This window comes from Semicossyphus pulcher, unplaced genomic scaffold, assembly GCF_022749685.1.
Source record: "Semicossyphus pulcher isolate SPU_LCO1_2020_fin unplaced genomic scaffold, fSemPul1.0.p SCAF_7, whole genome shotgun sequence".
Classification (NCBI taxonomy): Eukaryota; Metazoa; Chordata; class Actinopteri; order Labriformes; family Labridae; genus Semicossyphus; species Semicossyphus pulcher.
Window position 1 is genome coordinate 30,613,407 of NW_027211748.1, and position 22,318 is coordinate 30,635,724.

The following is a 22,318-nucleotide window of genomic DNA, read 5'->3' on the forward strand; positions in this document are numbered from 1 at the left end:
GAAAAATAAATCTTCATAAGGTGAGGAGGTAGGGGGAGGTGCTGCACGGTGTAGCGTGTGAAGTCAGCCTGTAAACATACGATCATGCTTTACTCTGACTGCCGTGTGTGTTGTTGTAAACGTGTTGCTGTGGATGTGACGCCGCTGGACGAGGCAGATGTGGAAAAGTTGCAACAGGAGATCTGCTGCTGCTGCGTCATGTGCTGGATCAGGATTCATGCAGGAAGCTTCACATCTGGTTCGATTCTTCAGTGCAGATCTAGAAACGCCCTCGTCCACGTCCCCTTTAACAGCCATTTCATGTTTTCATCAGATAAATAGAGGCACGTCGTGAACATGAGCACTGATGTGATTGGTTGATGAGGCTGCAGCGGCTGCGAGCAGGTCGTTACATCTAAACATGAGCTCAGTTTGTGTGTCGTTAAATGTTCAGAAACCAGGGTATTATCACACACACACACACACACACACACACACACACACACTCAGGGCTGATTCTGTTCCAGAGCTTTCAGCAGGTCGAACGATGAGCTGGACTCTTCTTCAGTGTTTGTGTTGATGTCAGACCTCACCTGTGCAGCCTTTTTCTAAATGTGTGTGTGCACGACGCAGCGTGCCGATGTGGAGAGATTTACCTGCATAAACAGCAGCATCATGTTCTGTGCAGATGTGAGGAACCCCTGCAGTAGCACATGCCTTCCCTGGCGTTTCCTAGCAACCTAGCTCCTGACACGCAGCGCTACCCCGCTGCCTCCCTGTTTACTGCCTCACGCACACACATTCATTCTTCTCATGATCTCGGAGAGTAAGATCAAACATTTTCATACTTGAAGCAACAAGCAGGAGCTTTTCTAAACATTAGCAGGTTTTTCTTCTGTATTATTCTGCTGCTTATTAAAAGGTGCCGTCCTAACAAGCCCCAGATGTTGCGATTTTGGGGGAAAATCCACAAAATGTGTTTAAAACTTTGTCTTAAATTGATATAAGGCTTCAGGAGTCCTAACGAGACGACATCTTTACTGCTAAACTTAAACTTAACACCTTGTGTTTACCTGTTGAGCTGCAGTGGAGGGGAATCTTGAGCTGGCTGATCCCTCACCTGTTTGAGCGGTTAACTTCCAGCCTTTTCTCTGTAGTATTTTAATCCTTCAGTTTTCTAAACTGTCACATAAATAAGAAAATCGGCTCTGCCTTTTCACTTTTGCACAAAAACTGGAGCTCCTCACGCCGGGCTGTAAGAGACTCTGTGACAAGTTTTCTGCCATATTTGAAAAAGTATTTACACGCTTCTTTTTTGTCTAACCTTTTAGATGTTCCTCGTTTATTAACATTTAGCTGTTCTTGCTGGTTGGTCCCAGTGTGACTCCTTTGAAGCAGTTTCTGCTCGTTGTTATCCACCTGTGTTGATTTATTCTCCTGTTTCTTCACTTTATTGTAGTTCAGTATTAATGAAGTTTTAGTGTTATTTTCGTTAATGTTGGTCAGTCTAGTTATAATTATGTATTTTCTGATTATATTTTGTGAATGTTTAGTTTGGAGTGAATTTAGTGACGGGTTTATTTCATTAGTTGGTTTATGACATCAGGATGTCGTCAGGATTCCTCATTTCAACTATTTACATCGAACGTCTTTGACTTTCAGTGGTTAGTTCAGTGTCTGTTATAACGGTGGGACAGTCCAGTGTCTGTGGATAGTTCAGTGTCTGTAATAACGGTGGGACAGTCCAGTGTCTGTGGTTAGTTCAGTGTCTGTAATAACAGTGGGACAGTCCAGTGTCTGTGGTTAGTTCAGTGTCCGTAATAACGGTGGGACAGTCCAGTGTCTGTGGTTAGTTCAGTGTCTGTAATAACGGTGGGACAGTCCAGTGTCTGTGGTAAGTTCAGTGTTTGTAATAACGGTGGGACAGTCCAGTGTCTGTGGTTAGTTCAGTGTCTGTAATAACAGTGGGACAGTCCAGTGTCTGTGGATAGTTCAGTGTCTGTAATAACGGTGGGACAGTCCAGTGTCTGTGGTTAGTTCAGTGTCCATAATAACGGTGGGACAATCCAGTGTCTGTGGTTAGTTCAGTGTCTGTAATAACGATGGGACAGTCCAGTGTCTGTGGTTAGTTCAGTGTCTGTAATAACAGTGGGACAGTCCAGTGTCTGTGGTTAGTTCAGTGTCTGTAATAACGGTGGGACAGTCCAGTGTCTGTGGTTAGTTCAGTGTCCATAATAACAGTGGGACAGTCCAGTGTCTGTGGTTAGTTCAGTGTCTGTAATAACAGTGGGACAGTTGAGTGTGTGGTTAGTTCAATGTCTGTAATAACGGTGGGACAGTCGCATGTCTGTGGTTAGTTCAGTGTCTGTAATAACAGTGGGACAGTTGAGTGTGTGGTTAGTTCAGTGTCTGTAAAAACAGTGGGACAGTTGAGTGTGTGGTTAGTTCAGTGTCTGTAAAAACAGTGGGACAGTTGAGTGTGTGGATAGTTCAGTGTCTGTAATAACAGTGGGACAGTTGAGTGTGTGGTTAGTTCAGTGTCTGTAATAACAGTGGGACAGTTGAGTGTGTGGTTAGTTCAGTGTCTGTTATAACAGTGGGACAGTCGCATGTCTGTGGTTAGTTCAGTGTCTGTAATAACAGTGGGACAGTTGAGTGTCTGTGGATAGTTCAGTGTCTGTAAAAACAGTGGGACAGTTGAGTGTGTGGTTAGTTCAGTGTCTGTTATAACAGTGGGACAGTCGCATGTCTGTGGTTAGTTCAGTGTCTGTAATAACAGTGGGACAGTTGAGTGTCTGTGGATAGTTCAGTGTCTGTAATAACAGTGGGACAGTTGAGTGTGTGGTTAGTTCAGTGTCTGTTATAACAGTGGGACAGTTGAGTGTGTGGTTAGTTCAGTGTCTGTAAAAACAGTGGGACAGTTGAGTGTGTGGTTAGTTCAGTGTCTGTAAAAACAGTGGGACAGTTGAGTGTTTGTGGTTAGTTCAGTGTCTGTAAAAACAGTGGGACAGTTGAGTGTGTGGTTAGTTCAGTGTCTGTAATAACAGTGGGACAGTTGAGTGTGTGGTTAGTTCAGTGTCTGTAAAAACAGTGGGACAGTTGAGTGTTTGTGGTTAGTTCAGTGTCTGTTATAACAGTGGGACAGTCGCATGTCTGTGGTTAGTTCAGTGTCTGTAAAAACAGTGGGACAGTTGAGTGTGTGGTTAGTTCAGTGTCTGTAAAAACACTGGGACAGTTGAGTGTTTGTGGTTAGTTCAGTGTCTGTAATAACAGTGGGACAGTTGAGTGTGTGGTTAGTTCAGTGTCTGTAATAACAGTGGGACAGTTGAGTGTGTGGTTAGTTCAGTGTCTGTAATAACAGTGGGACAGTTGAGTGTGTGGATAGTTCAGTGTCTGTAATAACAGTGGGACAGTTGAGTGTGTGGATAGTTCAGTGTCTGTAATAACAGTGGGACAGTTGAGTGTGTGGTTAGTTCAGTGTCTGTTATAACAGTGGGACAGTCGCATGTCTGTGGTTAGTTCAGTGTCTGTAATAACAGTGGGACAGTTGAGTGTCTGGATAGTTCAGTGTCTGTAAAAACAGTGGGACAGTTGAGTGTGTGGTTAGTTCAGTGTCTGTTATAACAGTGGGACAGTCGCATGTCTGTGGTTAGTTCAGTGTCTGTAATAACAGTGGGACAGTTGAGTGTCTGTGGATAGTTCAGTGTCTGTAAAAACAGTGGGACAGTTGAGTGTGTGGTTAGTTCAGTGTCTGTAATAACAGTGGGACAGTTGAGTGTGTGGTTAGTTCAGTGTCTGTAATAACAGTGGGACAGTTGAACTGATCAATCGTTTTTTTTTCCCTAACTAAATATTTAAGACATAACATTTTAAAGTATAGCTTTCCATTTAGCACATGTCATTTTCCGACTGTCTGAGAACCAACCACCAACTTCTCTGTGAGTTCCCTGAATCATTAGTCCAGATGTGGATCGCTCTGCAGTTAGCTATAATGGTAGTTACGGTCGTCTCCTCTCTGTGTTTACTTGTGGTCGCATTCAGAGACAAGTGTTTGAAAAGATTTATTTTTCAAATCGGTTTCTAGGCTAACGCTGATTTTTGTCTGTTTGCTTGAGTTGTTGTTTCCCCTGAATCTCTACTTCATTTTGTTTTTTACAACTTGTGTCACAGTTGGGTTTTTGTTTGAGCCTTACTTTTCATAGATTTTGGATTTCCTAGCAGTACATAGGCCTTGTGGAAGAGAACTGCACGACTGATGAGGTATAAAGTCAACATTTCATTAAAATACAACTTTCCAATTGTTTTAGCCAAACTTTCTGCCGAAACAACAAGTGTGCAAGTTGCTGGTCCTCTTCAAGCGACTGTACTTGTGTTTCAGGTCGGTTTCCTTTTATGTATTGTGTGTTTCGTTCGGGTTGTTTTTTTGACCTTTTTTCTGCTGCCCTGTTCGACTGTATTGTAAAATTGCGTCCGTCTCTACAACTCTCTGCAATGCAACTGATGAGTATCATTTTAATATTTTAGAAACAGTGTCCAAACATTTAAAACCACCCTGAACTTAAAGATGACACAGAAAGATTTCGACCATCGGACAGGTTGGAATGAAAAGAATCTGTGGTTTTTACAAACTAAGCTGGAAGAGGAGCGAACTTTAACCTCTGCAGGTTAGAGAAACGCAGCAGCTTCGGTGCTTCCTGCTGCATACATTTCCACATAAATGAGGAAAAAGGAAGAGTACTTCATACTTGCTCCTCCCTGCTGTAACAGTTTTGTGAAACAAGAACTTAATTACTGACCCCGTTTTTATAACTGGCTCCACTTCTGGATTGTACATCAGCTGACAGGGATGGGAGCAGCAGCTGTGTGTTAATCTGTGTGGCCTGCAGGGGGAGCTGCAGACGCACAGCAGCACAGTTGAGGCACTAATCCTAATCTCCAGCAGATCCTCAGTGTCTCTGTGGAGGACAGAGCAGTGTGATGGTCTCTGACACAGACTGTGATGTTTATTTCACTGTGACACGCTCTGTGCTGATTCATCATGTGGAGCAGATTCCTGCACACTTAATGCTCCGGCTCGATCCTGATTGGACCTTCAGGCTGAACAAAGCAACAATAACATTCTGTATTGTTCATTTGACAGTCAAGATACAAATCAATACATTTTGAAGTACTTTGTCTTCCATTGTAGGTATGAATGGAGACGAGGCGTTCAGGGACAGTCCAGGCTGGTTTATTGCTGCTGCTCTGTCGTGCATCCAGATGAAATGTTGATGGTGTAGGGTTTTGGTTCCTGCAGGTGCTGGAGAGGGAAAGGTCTGGAAACGCTCTTCCCACCAAACCCCTCCTGGATTTTAAATCCACTTATGAAGTCTGTCCGACTGCACAGCGTGATGTCAGCACTCGTGGGTTATTATGGGGTGTTTTTATGTTGCATAAACTCCCATTCATAATTAACCCATCATAAAGGCTGGATTACTATTACTCTACACCATCAATACAGCATTATCTGTCACAGGAGAGGCTCAGCAGGAATAATAATTGTATTTACTTTGTACTGCTGTTAAATTAAGTTTTCATACAGATAATAAAATATTGTTATTGAACCAGTTTCGTGCTGAAGCTGAATTCAGTTTGTATATAAATAAATGATCATGTAGCATAAGCACAGTAAGATAAGAATAAGATCTCTTTTTAAAACCCAGATTATAAACATTCATGCAAAACGAGCCTGATCATGGCTCTGAACTTTCCAGCTATCTTACCAGCAGTCTGCAGCCTCCTTTAAAGTCTGTGTGTGCATAGACCTCCAGGAGGACGACGTGGAGCGCATTATACAAATTAGGAGAAGTTTGTGAAGAAATCAGATTTTTTTCAGTAATTGTCCTTTTTCTGATGAGGTAACATACCTCTGATTAAAGAAAATATATGTTAAATATCCTGAGATGTTTGGGTGCCAGAATAGAGCGGTTGTTTGATGTTTGTAAGTCGGCTACATCAGGCCAATTTGTTATGTGTCTTTGCTACTTTGGTTCCAGGTCTCTAAATAGTGGTTTCTTCTACCCTCAGGTTTTGTTGTGGTGCTATCTGAGTGTTTCACTGGAAAAACACATCAGCAGCAGCTTTATGGTTTGGTCCTGAGCAGCCTGCGAGGACTGTCAGGTTGTTATCTTCAGCAGAAGCTTAAAGCCTCTGCAGCCTGCTGCCGCTAACCACTAGCTCTCGTTGCATCCCCCCCTCGACGCTGACGCTGACATGCACATCGCTGTGTCTGAATCCGGGGGCGACATCGATTATTCATGCAGAGAGTGGAGCCGGCCCCCCTCGTGCTGACATGTGCCACGCTCACTGAAGCCGATAAATTGGCAGGAGAATGAGAGAAGACAAGAGGGAGGGTGTCACAGAGAAAGAGCAACTGAACAGGGAGGGGGTAACTGAGAAAGAAGAGGGAGTGTTACTGTGCTTTGGTGGTGGAGGGAGGTGGTGGAGCCTGAGTAACAGGATTGACTTTGGATATGTTGCCGTCACCCCGCAGAGACTGAACAAGCCTCTGTAGATCTGAAGGAACCATCCATAATTTATTATTTAACCTCCTCCAATCAAGAATCTCCTCCAGGAAGATGACCACACATTACCCCTGGCAGGAGTTCAACTCCAAGGCCATGAACGGCGCAGAGAAGAAGCTGCCGCAGGTCAACATCAACTTTCAGGAGTCCATCGCCCACCTGCACCCGCTCCAGAGGCAGCATGCCATCGAGCTCCATCGACAGCAACAACAGCAGCAGCTCCCGAATCGTCCACAGGTCCAGGCATCTCTGTCGACATTTACCGCCTGCACTGTGCCCGCGTCCTTCCGAGCTCGTAGTCGTTTCCTAAACCTGCGGGACAGCGTCAAGAAAAGCCCGACAAAGAGTACTGCTAAAGTGGGCAGCAGCTGCCACGCAGCGAGCAGGCCGGAAATACCCTGGGTACCCTTCTCTTTCTGTAAGGTACTTAAACATCGGCAGCATGTTCTGTTTGAAGTTTGGAAATTGTTTTTTGTTGTGAGAAAATCTTTAATCATACAATTACCAGTATGTCATAGAGGTTAATTGCAGAATCACAGGTAAGGCTTGACAGAGGACGTCTGTAGCACAGGGAATACGTCTCTCCAAGGGTGGTCGCAGCACCAAGTCGAGACAGTTAAGTTGGAAGGTCCTTGCACCGGGTATTCAGAGCAAATCCGTTTCTAAGGTAAGACGTTTGAAGCAAAGGGTGTGTGCACCAAGTTGGTACGATTCAGTATTCTGTAAGTACACTGTCTGTAGCACAAGGCTTTCGTCGTACCAAGTCAATACAATAAAGTTTGGAAGTTCCTACCATTGGGTAGACATAGCACCAATTTAATAAGATAAAGTATCAAAGTCTGTATGATAAAGTCATGAAGTTCTCAGCAGGGTATTCCTTGCACTCACTGGGGACACTAAAGTTTGTAGCACAGGGTATTCGTAGCACCAAGTCGGTACGATACGGTATTGACTCGTAGCGCAGCGAATGCTTCGCTCTGTGATGGTACGATTGAGTATTGAATTTTGTAGCACAGGGCAGTTGTAACGCCAAGTTGGTAAAATAAAGTTTGCAAAGCGTTTACTGGACGCTACTCCAAGTCAGTGGGACTAAATATTGAGATCTTCGTAGCACCAAGTCGATGAGATAAAGTCTGGAAGTCTGTTGCACTGGGTATTCATAGCACCGAATCGGTCCAATAAAGTACTGAGTTTCGTTGCATCATGTTGGTAAAACAGCGTTTTGAAATGTCTCTCACAGGTCGGTGCCAGCACCGGGTATTCACACTGCAAAGGAGATGCAACAAAGAGCTCATGGTTGTAGCACTGGGTATTGGTAGCACCTAGTAAGACTGTGTCCTCAAAAAGCACTTCAGTTTGTAGCTTCAGTTGTCTTGATACTAACTGGTTACCAAAAAGTTTTTACTCTTGGTGCAATGAGCGTGAGTGTGTATGATTTTTTTTTTGTGTCTCATGCTCTAAAAGATCAAATGTCTTTTCAGATTCATTATCGTGCATATTTTTTTGTCCATGAGATAGTTCCTGATTTCTATCAAAGTTTGGCCAGTTCAGGTTTTATTTCTGCTGTCAGACTTCTTGATCGGCTGCTTGTGTTGGTCAATCACAGCTTTTAGCGTCTTCTGGTTAATAACAGCGATTTGAAGATAAACTTCATCATAGTGTCTCTTAAAGTATGACTTTCAGGTGCTTTCGTTAGTTGTATTGTTGTGCTGTCTTGACCTCTGACCCATGAACTCATTGTGTTTGTTGATCGAGGAGCTGTGGAAGTGGATCAGTGAAATGAAAATGATTGAAAAGCTGTTTTCATAGTGCGAGTGTGTCGTGTGTGTGACCTCTCAGAGTCAGACTGAGTTACTGAAGTGTCAGTTTATGGAGAATCAATAACAGGCCGTCCATGGGTGACTATTGTCATGACCTCTGTCCCTGTAGCTGAAAACCACCACGTCATCAGTCTGCTGGAGCATTTCAGCTCTTCTCCCACCGTCTCTCTCAATGCATGCATCATGTTTGGATCTGAACGTGCGCGCTGTGGTCTCTTATTTCCTCCTTACACTATTTGCATTTTCTTTAATGTACTGTGTGTAAACACGGTACACAGCACTTATCATCGGATTGATTGGGTTCAGTCTGTAATCAATGATTATATGTGGAAACAGTTCCGCCGATCTCATTTTTCTACAGTAAAATATCAAACTTTTACACGTCTTGTTTGCCAAACGTATAAAAACCAGTTGGAATATATTGTCAGGTGACTCTGATATTGTTAGAGACATTATCTGGTGTAAGTCTGATATTAAAGAAAATTCAAAATATGATTCCCACAATCAAAGATGATGAATTTTAATGTCAGAATCCAAATGATCCAGGATGCTGGAAGAGAAATCAGCAGGAAATAGACAAAGACTGTTAAATGACTTCTATCAATAATATAATATATTAATCCCCTGCTTGATTAATTGATTAAGTTCTAAAAGCTCTGCAGTTGTTTCTTTTGAGCCGGGTCTGGTGGCTTGCTTGCCTCTCGGTGTTGAAGTTTTACTCAATTTATCTTCATTACCACAAAGATCCTGTCCATACAGGAGCGCTCACTCCCAGCTGTCACTCTTGTTATATTGAAACACAAACCCTGTCCTTTCTGTGTGTTACTGCGGTGTTTCTGTCACACCACTTTGTATTCTTTCGGAGAAATTGAGCCCCATTGTCAGCGGCGCTCCAGAAGTAGGGCTGCCGGATCAATGTGGTCGATGGGCGGGGGCTAATTTTAGCGGCTGTTGGTTTTCCATGGGCTCCAAGTTCTGCTGCTGCAGCACAACAATTAAGCCTCTTCGAAACAGAGCGGCACTTCCTGCCGGCGGCTCCAGGAAGTCCTGCTCTTGCATAATAGAGGTCACAGTGCTGAAGGCCGCCGCACGCTCACTTCTCTTTGTTAGTGTTTTACATGTAAGCTGCGTTGGACTGGTGTGTAGGGAGTCATTTCCCCTCTTAGCGACTTCAGTTTGATTTTAAAAAATGCTGGTTACCTGAATATAAAAATAAGTTAAAAGGAAGAATAGAATGAACATGGAAAGTTGGGTCAGATTAATATAAATGAATGTAGACTAAAGGTTTAGGACCTCCAGGTGCTAAACGTTTAGCCTCTTAAATCTGCTGAATTAGCATCACATTAATTAAAATTACGATCTGCTATTTGTCTGTTTGGGTAAATTCACAGAGCTGCTGAGCCTTACAGTCTACACAGGAGAGAACAGGACATTCATTTCTTTTCAGTGAAGTTGCAGAAATGTAATTGTTTTAAGGGCATAGCAGTGTAGGCTGATACGGAGTGTAAGGACAGCCGTAAAAATAATTGATATGCAAAGAAATATTAAAATAAAATGTGGAATATTATAAAAAATAAATTGAGAAGAATTAATGAGGAAATATAAAGAGACTGTTTATTTATTGTTTCTATTTAAGTTACTTAATTTATTGTATAAATAAGTCTTTTTTCACAACGTCATTTAGTTCCAAGTAAGGAGAAATAGAAACAAAGAAGTGATATAAATAATTAATATAATATTTTAATGACAAATAAATTAAAAAACAGACGAAATGGTGACATTTTAAAAGAAATATGTTATTTATACATAAATATATAATTAAATATAAACAAAAATGCTAAATAATATTATTTTATGTTTTGATATTTGTTTTTTTTAGTTCTTTTATTTGATCATTAATTCATGATTTATTTATTTTTTTCTCTACTACATTAAAAAGAACTACATTTCCTATAATAGGGCAGAGCAATTCTGTGTATTGCGTAGACAGTTGTGACCTTTGACCTTCAGTGGTGATGTCACTGCTGGCTGTCAGGGTTAACACTCTGCCTGATTGAATCGTCTGCTGCTTTTCAATAATGACAAAAAGGAGGTCCAACCCCTGCGGAGACTGTACCGAGGGACGGGGGATTTCACACATGCACACGCACGCACACGCGCACACACACACACATGCACACACGCACACACACACACACACACAGAGTCAGACCCAGGTCACATAGTGTGGCTTTAATCTTCTCAGAGCAGCAGATGGGCAGAGTTTGTCACATCAGGACGTCCAAAAAGCGCAAGTGTCAGGTAATCTGTCAATCACAGAGCGTCTTCCTGTGATTGGTCGACCTCTCTGACACTCTGCGCTCCCGTCCCGTGTGTCAAACTCCTCCCAGCTGGCACCTCAACATGACGTCAACACGCATACATCCTCCTCCTCTTCCTCCTCTTCTTCCTCCTCCTGCTGCTGTTCATCTGTGCTGCACTGTGTTTGTTTGTCTAACCTTTGACCCCTCACCATGCTATTGTCCAGCAGGCCGAGGCCACCCCGCCCTCCTCTCCCATAATCCCTGTGATCCCAGTCTCGCCAATTGCAGCCGAGACCACCATCATCCCTCCGACGTCACAGGTTTCTTTTTTTTTCTGTTGTTTTTATTTTCCTCCACTTGTGTCTCTCTCTCTGCTCCATCCATCCCTCCATCCCTCCATCCCTCCATCCCTCCATGCATCCATCCATAGATCTATCTCTGCGTTTGTTTGGCTGCTCGTCTGCTTCTGTCGCTGTCGTTGCATCGCTCCATGTGTGCCGTCCAGCTGTGGCTCTGATGAAGTGAGCAGATTAGAGATAGAAACAGTGGGAGAAATGCCACACTTCCCCCCACATGACTTTAAAGAGCCCATCTGGCTCCTCCCGGGCAGAAAGTGAGCGAGCGATTGAGGCAGACCGAAAGAGAATGAGTGAGGGAGCGAGCCGCAGATATTCAATTTACAGCTAGAAGAAGAAGGAGAAGAAGAAGAAGTGGAGGAGCAGTGCCGTTTATCCTGCAGGACTTGATTTGATTGATTTAAGGCTTCATGCTTCAGCGTTGCATCTTCTGCAGTGTGAAATGCCACCATGTACGTAGCGCTGTGTCCTCACTAATCTCTGCTCAAATCCACCGGCTTCCTGTGTTATCCTCAGCTGGTCTGTGGTGGCACGGGGACGCTCTTTAATGTCAGCGCTGGCTTTTATTTTGGGTTCAGTGTGTGTTTGCAGGGGTGGAGCTGTGTGGGAGGCTGGATGTTGATGGGTATTTATTGCAGATGTTTCTCTGACAGTGTCTTCTCTCCTCAGGCCAATCCTCCCCCTGTGGTGGTCAACACAGACAGCCTGGACACGCCTCCATATGTGAGTCTGCACACTGGAAACATGCATTTCTTTATGGATTGCTTTTTGCACCATCCTCTTTATCTAACGGATCTGAAATAAAAACGGTAATAGGGAGAGCGTTCATTGTTTTTGCTCCAGGAAGCTACAAGGTTTTCAGGCGACGCTATTAAATACAGATTTGAATATTTGTGCAAACTAAAAAGAATCGGAGCAAAAAAGTGTTTTTCTGACATCCTGATGTTGCATCACAAACAGTTAAACCAAACACCATTCAAAAAACAGCCATTTTAAAGTAGTGTTCTTGTCGTCTCACAGACAGACCTGACAAATCCTGACCTCAGACTCTTAACAAACCTGCCTCCTGATGTAGTTCTCTCAGCATCCTCTCAGCCTGTTTATTGTCATTAAATCTCAGTAACATCTGTTTGTTGTGGCTTCATAGCGCTGTAGTGAGACAGATCTCAGCTCACGTGTGACTTGCTAGATACAGTGAAACTGCCACTCAGCGGAGACAGATGGACAGGCGCTCCACAGCTGAAACAGAACGCCAGTAGTTGGTGTCCATCAGAGAAGTCCTGGTACTGATCCGAGCTAACAGCTCATCACACTGGGCACTGGTCAGCCTGAAGGAGCTGGAAGCAGCAGGAGAGCTCAGACACAGTTCCTGGAGGAGGAGGGAGATTAACCCAGTTGTGAGAGACTACAGATGTTGTCTTGAACACAGACATGATGGCGGACAGTGGATACAGAAGCTGTGGTAGCTGTTGTCAGGGGCAGTTAGCAGTTTCTATGTCGAACTAAACAACATATTTAAATAAGAACCAACTTGAACATCCTTCTTTTTCTGGCTCTGCATGTTTCAGCGTAAATGCAAATGAGTCTTAATACTGTACAACAAAGCTGTGATACATTTGGAAGCAGCTGACTGATGCAGTTCATGCGATTCAAGGTTGGATGGATGCATAGTTTTTGTATGCATCATTGAATATGCATGTGACAGTGTGTTAATTACAAACAGAATAATTCGATGAAGATGAAGCTTAACCTGGATACATGCAGTTTAACTACGTGGCTAGAAGGAAAAAATCTTTATTTAACTCCAAAAACAGCTCGGTCGCATTAAATCCGGTCATGGGGTTTTTCCAAAATAGTTGGTCTATTGTTTATGTGGTTGTTTTGACCTTTGACCTTTTGATGGTTCAGTTATCCGTTTAAATATCTTACAGACTAATGGCACAGATTTCTTTAAGTGTAATTTAATTTTTGAATGTCTCCAGTAGATGTGTTCATCCTGCAGCAGTGAAACAGGCTGTAATGGCTGCAACATAATCCTTGATGGGTCAAAGGTCGTCCACTAAAAGTTCTTGTTGTTTCCACTGACAGGCTCAGATTGTTATTCTAAGTGTGTGACAACATGACAGAAAGGATCCCTACAGAGATAGACCTTTTTGTTACAGAGGAAGATGATTGTTTTAACCACACACAGACGTTACATCGCTCTCTGCACACACACCAGACTCCATTCAGAAAAACACTGATTTAAGCTCACAGGACACAGGAGCTGCTGCTCTGCTGCTGCCTCGATAGGAAACGTTTCTTGTGTCTTTGTGTAATGTTTGTGTTTTAAGTAGTGAGTGTGAATCCAGAGCAATATTTGTTTCACACTTCATTCAACAAAAACACTGTATGAACTCCAGTTTTCTGTGACGTTAAATCATTGTTTTTTCTTTAAGAGTCTGGTGGCTTTTCAGGGAGCGATGTACGGCTGTTTGTGGTTTCATCTGCTGAACAAGGATTATGAAAAAATGGAAAATCATGACATCATTGATTCAGTAGCAACTGATGAAGAACCCTCTAACCTTTCAATCCAAAATGCACCTTTTTATTTGCTGTTTTTAATGAATTATTATGTTTTGATACAAATAATGAGTTTAACAGTAGCAGTCAGCAGGACTTGTACACAGTGCATTATACTTTGTGTGACCGTTCAGTTTCAGCCTGCTGAACTGAAGGTAAAAGGCTCCTGTGCGTCCTCATCAGACTGACCCTGGTGTTGGACCGGTCTAAATTAAATTGGAGACAGAGACTAAACAGCTGGCCGGCCTCTGATTGGCTCTGTGACGCTGGAGATGTCGGCTGCTGTCAGCGAGTTCCCGCTTTGTCTCTGCCAGCTTAATTTGCAGAAGAGAAGAGATGTGAAGAAAATAAGAGACAGCAGTGTGAAAAAAGCAGCTTTCTCTGGCTGGCTCTGCTCTCACCTCATTAAAGTCAGGAGGCAGACCAGTTCATGAACACTGCAGCGACAATATATTTAATGGGTAGTTCTGGTATTTCTAATCCCGGGCCTTATATTTACTTATTGTGGATCTAAATGACTGAGGTACAAAAACGTTTGGATTGTCTGCAGTAGATGTGTTCATCCTGCAGCAGTGAAACAGGCTGTAATGGCTGCAACATAATCCTTGATGGGTCAAAGGTCGTCCACTAAAAGTTCTTGTTGTTTCCACTGACAGGCTCAGATTGTTTTTCTAAGTGTGTGACAACATGACAGAAAGGATCCCTACAGAGATAGACCTTTTTGTCTACGTGCTAACTGGCTGTTGTTGCTGTTACAGGCTGTTCAGTCGATCTGTATAGAGTCAAAATGTCCAGTTCATCATCATTGATTTTATCACGATCTCCTGTCAACATTGTTTTATCGCCCTGCCCTCGGTGACAAGCGTTCTACATCCTGTATTTTGTTGTTGTAACTCTGTATAAATCACCTGTTAGTTTATTAAAGTGACCTGACAGGTAATAAACTGATAAATGTGTGTGTGTGTGTGTGTGTGTGTGTTTGTGCAGGTGAACGGGACGGAGGCTGATTATGAGTACGAGGAGATCACGCTGGAGAGGGTAAGACGTCCTTTTGTATTTCACTTTGAATCACGGCCATGTCGTGAGCCGCCGTCCATAACTCAGAGGATTCACCCTGCCGACACTCCTGGCAGCACATGCTGTTAGTTTGACTTTGACACACTGAGTTTATGTGCTTTTAAACTTGAGAGGACAAACTGGTGTCTCTACAAAGCAACAGGACTTTGTGTAAAAATCAGGGGACATGAGGACACACATTTTCTCTATAATGCAGCTGTGTTTTAATCCTTGACTCCGCCTGTGGTGAAATCTTCTTTATCATCTTCCTGTTTTTTTTTCTTGTCCTAATTCAGCCGTGCTTCTTCGAGTGAGAATTAGAGTCAGTGCAGCGTGAATACAAAGCGTCTCTGGCAGCTGAGGCCCACAGAAAAACATCCTGCCTGTCTGAAGGCTCCACCGGCCTCAGGCTCTCGTGTTGCTCGTGTGTCTGTTAGTTTATTACTTTAGTTCATAAAGTTTAAAGGCCATGTACGTACGAATGCATCACTGTCCTGCTGACCCAAATATGGATTCATCCGCTGCTGAAAGTAGTCCTCAACAGATACACTATTTCCTCCTGATTGTTTGACTTCAGTAAGCAGCTGTTTATTAATATATTAAATATATTGAACCTTTTTTAAATATGACGTTACATATTTAACATCTTCAGCAGGAACCAATGAGCTCCAAGCCTCGAGCCACAGACAGGAAGTCAGGAAGTTTTAACAGACAGACAAACATGCTGTCGGTTGAGTCTGCACAGGAAATGTGTTGACATGTACAGGCCATGCTAATGATGCTAACCTGAGTTTCTTACATTTGAATTTCTACATTTGAACATTATTGTAACATCTCAAAATTGTTTCACAGATTCTGTTATTAACAATCATTTGATTAAATAAAAGAACTACGACTCAGCTCGACTGATTAAATGTTAAAAGGACTCACCGGACAATTTAGTTCTCCCACACTTTCAATAATCACTTTTACTTTTTTCTATGTGATGTGATATTATCCCCCCTTCATGTTTTTAATCTTCATTTATGTAAATATTAAAGCATGAAATGAATAAATAGAATTAAAGTTTATGAAAGGTATTATAATTATGACCAGAGGATATATAATGACTTACCACAGGTTGTAAAAAAGAACACCTGGTCAGGCAGCTTGTTATCAAAGTTTAGTCCTCCTGAAAAAGCAGGCATAATTTTTAAATATTCACTCGTTTCTTCTTCTCTGATATAATTTAGATGGGTTTTTTTTATCTCTTCCTTTAGAAAAATCCACATTTTGATAGTTAAAGTAATGATCTTGAAGATTTCCACGTAAATAAATGTCTGTAAGTCTCTCTCTCTGAATGAGGTCACACATGGTGACTGAGCCTATTGCCCACTGATCAAAGCCTTTGCGTTTGCAGTATATAGTATTATTATGGACTGGGTGTCTGTGGCGGCGCCCAGTTAGTGACGCGTTTTCCATCAGCCAGCAGTGGTTGGTCTGCCAGAGAGGGTAGGCGGAGCTAAGCGGCTGCTTTTCCGCTCTCTGCAAGTGTTGCGAGTAAACAGTAATCTACTATGGCTGAACACACAAAGAAAAGATGGATGACTACAGATACAACTTCAACAAGAAGTGAAAATCCAAAGAAGAAGAAACAAACTCGACGCTCAGATGAAGCAAACAGTCTGAAAAGGAAAGCGACCGTCAGCCAGGAAAATCAAGAGTTACAGCCGGAGCCGACTGTGGACGTCTGCTTAAATTGGGACATATGCGCCCGCAATTCCCATTTATCGCCACTAGCTGCCGTCAAATAGAACAAGACTGAGAACTTAGAGATTATATCTTTAACATTGATCGCTGTGAAAAAGCCTTATTTTTGCTAACGTGCATATTGTTTGTTTCAATTGTGGTTTCCGTGGTAACCAGGGGAACTCGGGGCTGGGCTTCAGCATCGCAGGCGGCACAGACAACCCCCACATCGGTGAAGACCCCAGCATCTTCATCACCAAAGTCATACCTGGAGGAGCGGCTGCCCAGGACGGACGGCTCAGGTGAGGCAGCTCACACCTGTGACTCCTGAGATAATACGAGAAGAGTTCAGCAGAAATGTTCCCCATAGTCCAGGTCCAGCTGTTTTACTGCAGTCAAGATACGTCAAATCACATAAACGACAACAGGAAAAAACAATATTATACAAATACATACAATAAGTCTAACTGAAAATCATCCATACAGTGCTGAAGTATATATTGTTATTTTTTAAGTCTCAGTCTGGTATCGGATCGATGCTTGGTTTAGCAGCGTAAGGTATCAGAATCGAAGCAGATCAGTATCGGATGTGTTGAAAGCCACCAGACTCCAATGACAAAAACACTCATTCACCTCGCAGTGCACTGGGAGATGCAGGTCTATCACTGCCTCAACTGGTTACTCTGTTTTTCTTGTTGTATGTAAAAACATGTTTCTGTCGGCTCTAAAGTAACCATAAACCACCAAAGTCACACAAGAACACAAACAAACGAATCAATCGAGGCAGATGTGAATGAACAGCTCCTGAGTTCTGTGAGCTAAAATCAGTGTTTTTGTGAATGGAGTCTGGTGTGTGTGCAGAGAGCGATGTAACATCTGTGTGTGGTTAAAACAATCATCTCCCTCTGTAACAAAAAGGTCTATCTCTGTAGGGATCCTTTCTGTCATGTGGTCACACACTTAGAATAACAATCTGAGCCTGTCAGGGGAAACAACAAGAACTTTTAGTGGACGACCTTTGACCCATGAAGGATTATGTTGCAGCCATTACAGCCTGTTTCACTGCTGCAGGATGAACACATCTACTGGAGACATTACAAACGTTTTTGTACCTTATTAGTCATTTAGATCCACAATATAAATAAAATAAGGAGCAGGTTTAAAATACCAGGATCACCCTTTAAGTTGTGACTTGTTAGTAAAAAGCTGTCCTTTACCCAGAAACCCCTGCAGCGTCCTCCTGCTTTCAATGCTTCATTCATAATGCAGCATCCAGACTCTGACACACCTGATCCAGGTGATGATGATGATGGTGGGGGGCAGTCTCAGGTTACCCTCTACCATGAACCCTGTTTGTTGGTCTGTCATCAGTGAGGGTCATGTGTCTGACTGAAAGCTCTGCAGACAGAGAGGGAGAAGACGGAGACGGTGAAACGTGTGATGAAAGCCTCACTTTTATTAGCTTTATTAGACATTTCACAAAACTACTACTAAAACTACTATATCATCAGGACGGCGTGTCGCCTGCTGTACGTCTACCTCTTTATGTATCGACTCTACCGTCTCTGCATCGCCTCGTTTACGGCCCATAATCTGTAACTCTGCAGCCTGATAACAGGACTGACAGACGCAGTATAACCTTTACAGCTCTTTATGATGCTAACAGTCTGACAGTGAACTGGGCAGAGGCATACAGTATTAGGCACAGCTGTTTCCATGACAACAACAACACGGGCTCTTAGTCCCACCAGTGTTGTGGAGCTGTGTTTAGCTGCAGATGCTTCTTCACGTTAGAAGTCGAGCTCTTCACAGCTGACGAGCACTTCTCCTCCAGACACAGCTTACATTTCACCGTCATGTTGTTCTCGTCCCTTTCACCCAAACATTCAGAATCATGTGAATATTTCCACAAAGTAAACGCTGTCCTCTCTGACAGCTCGCTAGCTGAGTTAGTTAGCTACACATGCTCATTGACACAGCTGTGTTTACCTTCTGCTGGTACGCAGCTACCTGCCGAGAAGGAGGAGAGAAACAGAAACAGAGCTTCAGGGAGTTTCTGTTTCTGTGGAGACAAAAGAAGAAGAGACATACGGAGATTTATTTTACAGTAACAGATTACTGTTGATGAAAAAGTAACTAAACGATGGATTACGTGACTTGCAGAACTAACGCGTTACGTTACTCGTTAAAACATAACAGTAATTGGAGTACTCTAACAGATTACTTTGTTACGGGTTATCCCCAACACTGATTCTAAGACTCTGGGATTTTCTTTATTATACTTTGATTTGTTTTGCTGATCGATATGGATGAAAAATAGGTTCTTAAATTCCCTTAAAAGGCCTGATTTTATTAGCTGAAACCTGCAGAAATCCTGTATTTTTTACATCCATCCACTCTGTGTGGTCTGTCTGATGCAGAGCGCACAAAATAATCCCTAAAACCACAAACTTTTATTTCACATTTCTCTTTATAAACCTTTTAAACAAATAAGACTGTGTTGATGTTACATGTTGAACATTTCCTTTAAATTCTCCTATCGGCCGTCAGTTGACTGATTTTCACAGCCTCCGTTCTTCAGTCTTGATGATGGGGCTGCAACAAACCATTTTTTACCTTTTATGTGACAAAAACATTTGTAAAAACTTTATTAGACGTTTTCAGAGCTCACAGGGAAACTCTCTGACTCTTCATTTCAGTCACTAAGGACACAGAAAAGCAGGAAATGGACTTTAAAGAAGCTTTAACCATCAATTGTTTTCTTATTGAAAAATGACCAAATCGAATAATCAAGCATCAATATATTTGCCTATTGATTGTCTTTCTCTATCTGACGATGAACTTCACTGAATCATTTTAATGAACCGACCTTAGACCACATATGTGGATGATTGACAGCCGGTCACTTCCTGTGTTTCAGGGTGAACGATGTGATCCTGAGAGTGAACGAGGTGGATGTCCGGGATGTGACCCACAGCCGAGCCGTGGAGGCTCTGAAGGAGGCGGGCTCTCTGGTCCGGCTCTACGTGCGCAGGAGGAAACCGGTGTCTGAGAAACTGATGGAGATCAAGCTGGTGAAAGGACCCAAAGGTAACAGGAAGGGTTCGATGGTAATGATTTAGATATTGAGAGTTGTAATGAGAGCTGCTGACGGGGACAGTGGAGTGTACAGATGTGTGGTAGGAGCTTCAGACAAGAACCCGGTTCACGAACAAAGCCTCAGAAACATCCTGAAAGATGCTTCTGTGTGTTGACGAGCCTTACTTGTCTCGTGTGGTGAATGAGCAGCAGGATGTTTTAATGATGTCTGCTAAATGTTACTGTAAACTGGTGAAGGCGCTGGCAGGTTGATGTTTGCTCTAACAGTCTTTCTCCACCCTCCTGGTCCTGGTCCTGGTCCTGGTCCTGGTCCTGGTCCTGGTCTCATTGTGTTCCAGGTCTTGGCTTCAGTATAGCAGGCGGAGTGGGGAACCAGCACATCCCAGGCGACAACAGCATCTACGTCACCAAGATCATCGAAGGAGGAGCTGCACATAAAGACGGGAGGCTGCAGATCGGAGACAAACTGCTGGCTGTAAGCGCTCTCTCATGGATAATATATATTCAGTGTGTTTCTCCGTGCAGTCTGTCCACTCAAAGATTGTTATTCCAGGAATTCCAGTATTTTTATACCTGAGTTTTGTTATTCTAAGTGTGTGACAACATGACAGAAAGGATCCCTACAGAGATAGACCTTTTTGTAACAGAGGAAGATGATTGTTTTAACCACACACAGACGTTACATCGCTCTCTGCAAACACACCAGACTCCATTCAGAAAAACACTGATTTTAACTCACAGGACACAGGAGCTGCTGCTCTGCCTCTGCCTCGATCAGTTAGTTTGTTTTTGTAATTGTGTGGCTTTGGTGGTTTAAATGGTTGCTTTAGAGCCAACCCAAACTTTGTTTTACACACAATAACAGAAACAAACTAACCGGTGGAGGCAGCAGTAGACCTGCGTCTTTCAGTGCTCTGTGAGGTAAAATGATGTTTTTGTCAGTGGAGTCTGGTGGCTTTGAAAAGCGTGATGTAACAGCTGATTCTGGTTAATATACTGTACATATATTTACCTATACATACATATACCTTTAAAATGATAGCCAATGCATATTTTTGATGTAGTATGTAGTGTGTGTTGAGTTTGTCTCTCTGCGTTCAGGTGAACAGTGCTTGCCTGGAGGAGGTGAGCCACGAACACGCCGTCACTGCCTTGAAAAACACTCCTGACGTGGTCTACTTGAAAGTGGCTAAACCCAACAGTGTCTTCATGAACGACAGCTTCGCCCCGCCCGACCTCACCAACTGTGAGTGAAGCTTTTTTACTTCCTGTTCAGATCTTTCACCACAGGAGCGTCAGACTGCTGGCTCAGACTGGGAGCACTGGTTTTCACAGTGCAGGGCTCTGGTCTCTGCAGGAATCGAGCGTGCAGTTTATCGCACAGAAACTGCAGTCAGTTGTAAATGAATCATTTTGCAGGTTATGATTAAAACATCACACGTGTAGAAATAATTCAGCAGCTTTAATATTTTAGGGGAAATGAGAGTGATCGAGTTTTCATGCATCGTTCTGCGTCAGCTCCTAATGGCTCGTTAAAACTTGTGGGGCAGAAGATACTTGAAGCTGTGCACGAGCCGGTTATTTTGAGTTTTGAAAAGTCTGGAGTCACAGTCCGCGGTTTATCTTTCAGGTGGTTTAAAATATAAAAGCATAACTTCTGAAATACCTGTGAGGGAACGAGACGTCCTTCATGATGGCCAATCAGATCGTTTCCACGTCACCTGAAGAGCAGAGAAACATCAAATATGAGAACATTCAGAGAAAATAATGGACTATTATTTTTCACATTTCTATTGTTATTCTTTCACTAATGAGAGGCTTAGAGGAACAGATTGAGGTGTTAAAAACTGCACTTTGTTTGTTCCTTCTGGTACAGATGAGAAGATTTTAACTGAGACTCAGATTTTATGTTTGTCATCTTTGTTGCTGGGTGGTGTCACATTAAGTCGCAGTGATAGAATCAGGTTCAACAGCATGTTAATGATGTGACTCGCTCATGTTAGTCCAGGTCAAACCATCCTCGAGTCCCCTCGAGTCCTCAGACTAACAACTCAAACCAGATGATCAGGTCCTGCTTCAGATTCGGCCCGCGTGACTTCCTGCCTGGGTTAGTGCTGGAAACAGAGGGGACTGCAGTCTGACATGATGATGATGATGATGATGATGATGGTGGGTGGTGGGGGTTGGCGTTCCCTGTGATATTCAGCAGCACGTTTCAAAGTCAAGGCATGGCAGAACTCTTCTCATTCAGAGCACGGACTCTGGATCCACGATGAACCTTCGTGTGAAGGACAAACTGGTCCTGGACTGATGAGGACAGGAGGGACAGTCCGACCCGATGACCATGTATAAAGATGGACGACGTCTCCACCTCCTCTCGCTAGAGAGCGGGCGCTCTCAATTGTTAGTTGTTAGCATTATTTAATGAGAGAGAGACAGAGAGAGAGAGAGAGAGACAGAGAGAGAGACAGAGAGAAAGAGAGAGAGACAGAGAGAGAGACAGAGAGAGGGACAGAGAGAGGGACAGAGAGAGGGACAGAGAGAAAGAGACAGAGAGAGAGAGACAGAGAGAGAGAGAGAGGGACAGAGAGAAAGAGACAGAGAGAGAGAGACAGAGAGAGAGAGACAGAGAGAGAGAGACAGAGAGAGAGAGAGAGAGGGACAGAGAGAAAGAGACAGAGAGAGAGAGACAGAGAGAGAGAGACAGAGAGAGAGACAGAGAGAAAGAGACAGAGAGAGAGACAGAGAGAAAGAGACAGAGAGAGAGAGACAGAGAGAGGGACAGAGAGAAAGAGACAGAGAGAGACACAGAGAGAAAGAGACAGAGAGAGAGACAGAGAGAGAGACAGAGA

General features: G+C 43.2%; 1 protein-coding gene across 12 annotated transcripts in view; it reads left to right on the forward strand.

Moving 5' to 3' along the window:
- Positions 1-22,318, forward strand: part of LOC138611321 (disks large homolog 1-like) — a 115,614-nt gene that overhangs the window by 73,500 nt on the left and 19,796 nt on the right. For 7 of the 12 annotated variants that reach the window (XM_069684351.1, XM_069684352.1, XM_069684355.1 and 4 more), the window contains 7 exons: positions 10,890-10,985; positions 11,691-11,744; positions 14,571-14,621; positions 16,545-16,669; positions 19,288-19,457; positions 19,805-19,941; positions 20,568-20,712. In XM_069684351.1, coding sequence (XP_069540452.1) covers positions 10,890-10,985; positions 11,691-11,744; positions 14,571-14,621; positions 16,545-16,669; positions 19,288-19,457; positions 19,805-19,941; positions 20,568-20,712 — 778 coding nt within the window. The remainder of the gene's footprint in view (positions 1-10,889; positions 10,986-11,690; positions 11,745-14,570; positions 14,622-16,544; positions 16,670-19,287; positions 19,458-19,804; positions 19,942-20,567; positions 20,713-22,318) is intronic. The other 5 variants (XM_069684359.1, XM_069684360.1, XM_069684361.1 and 2 more) reach the window with 2 other exon arrangements.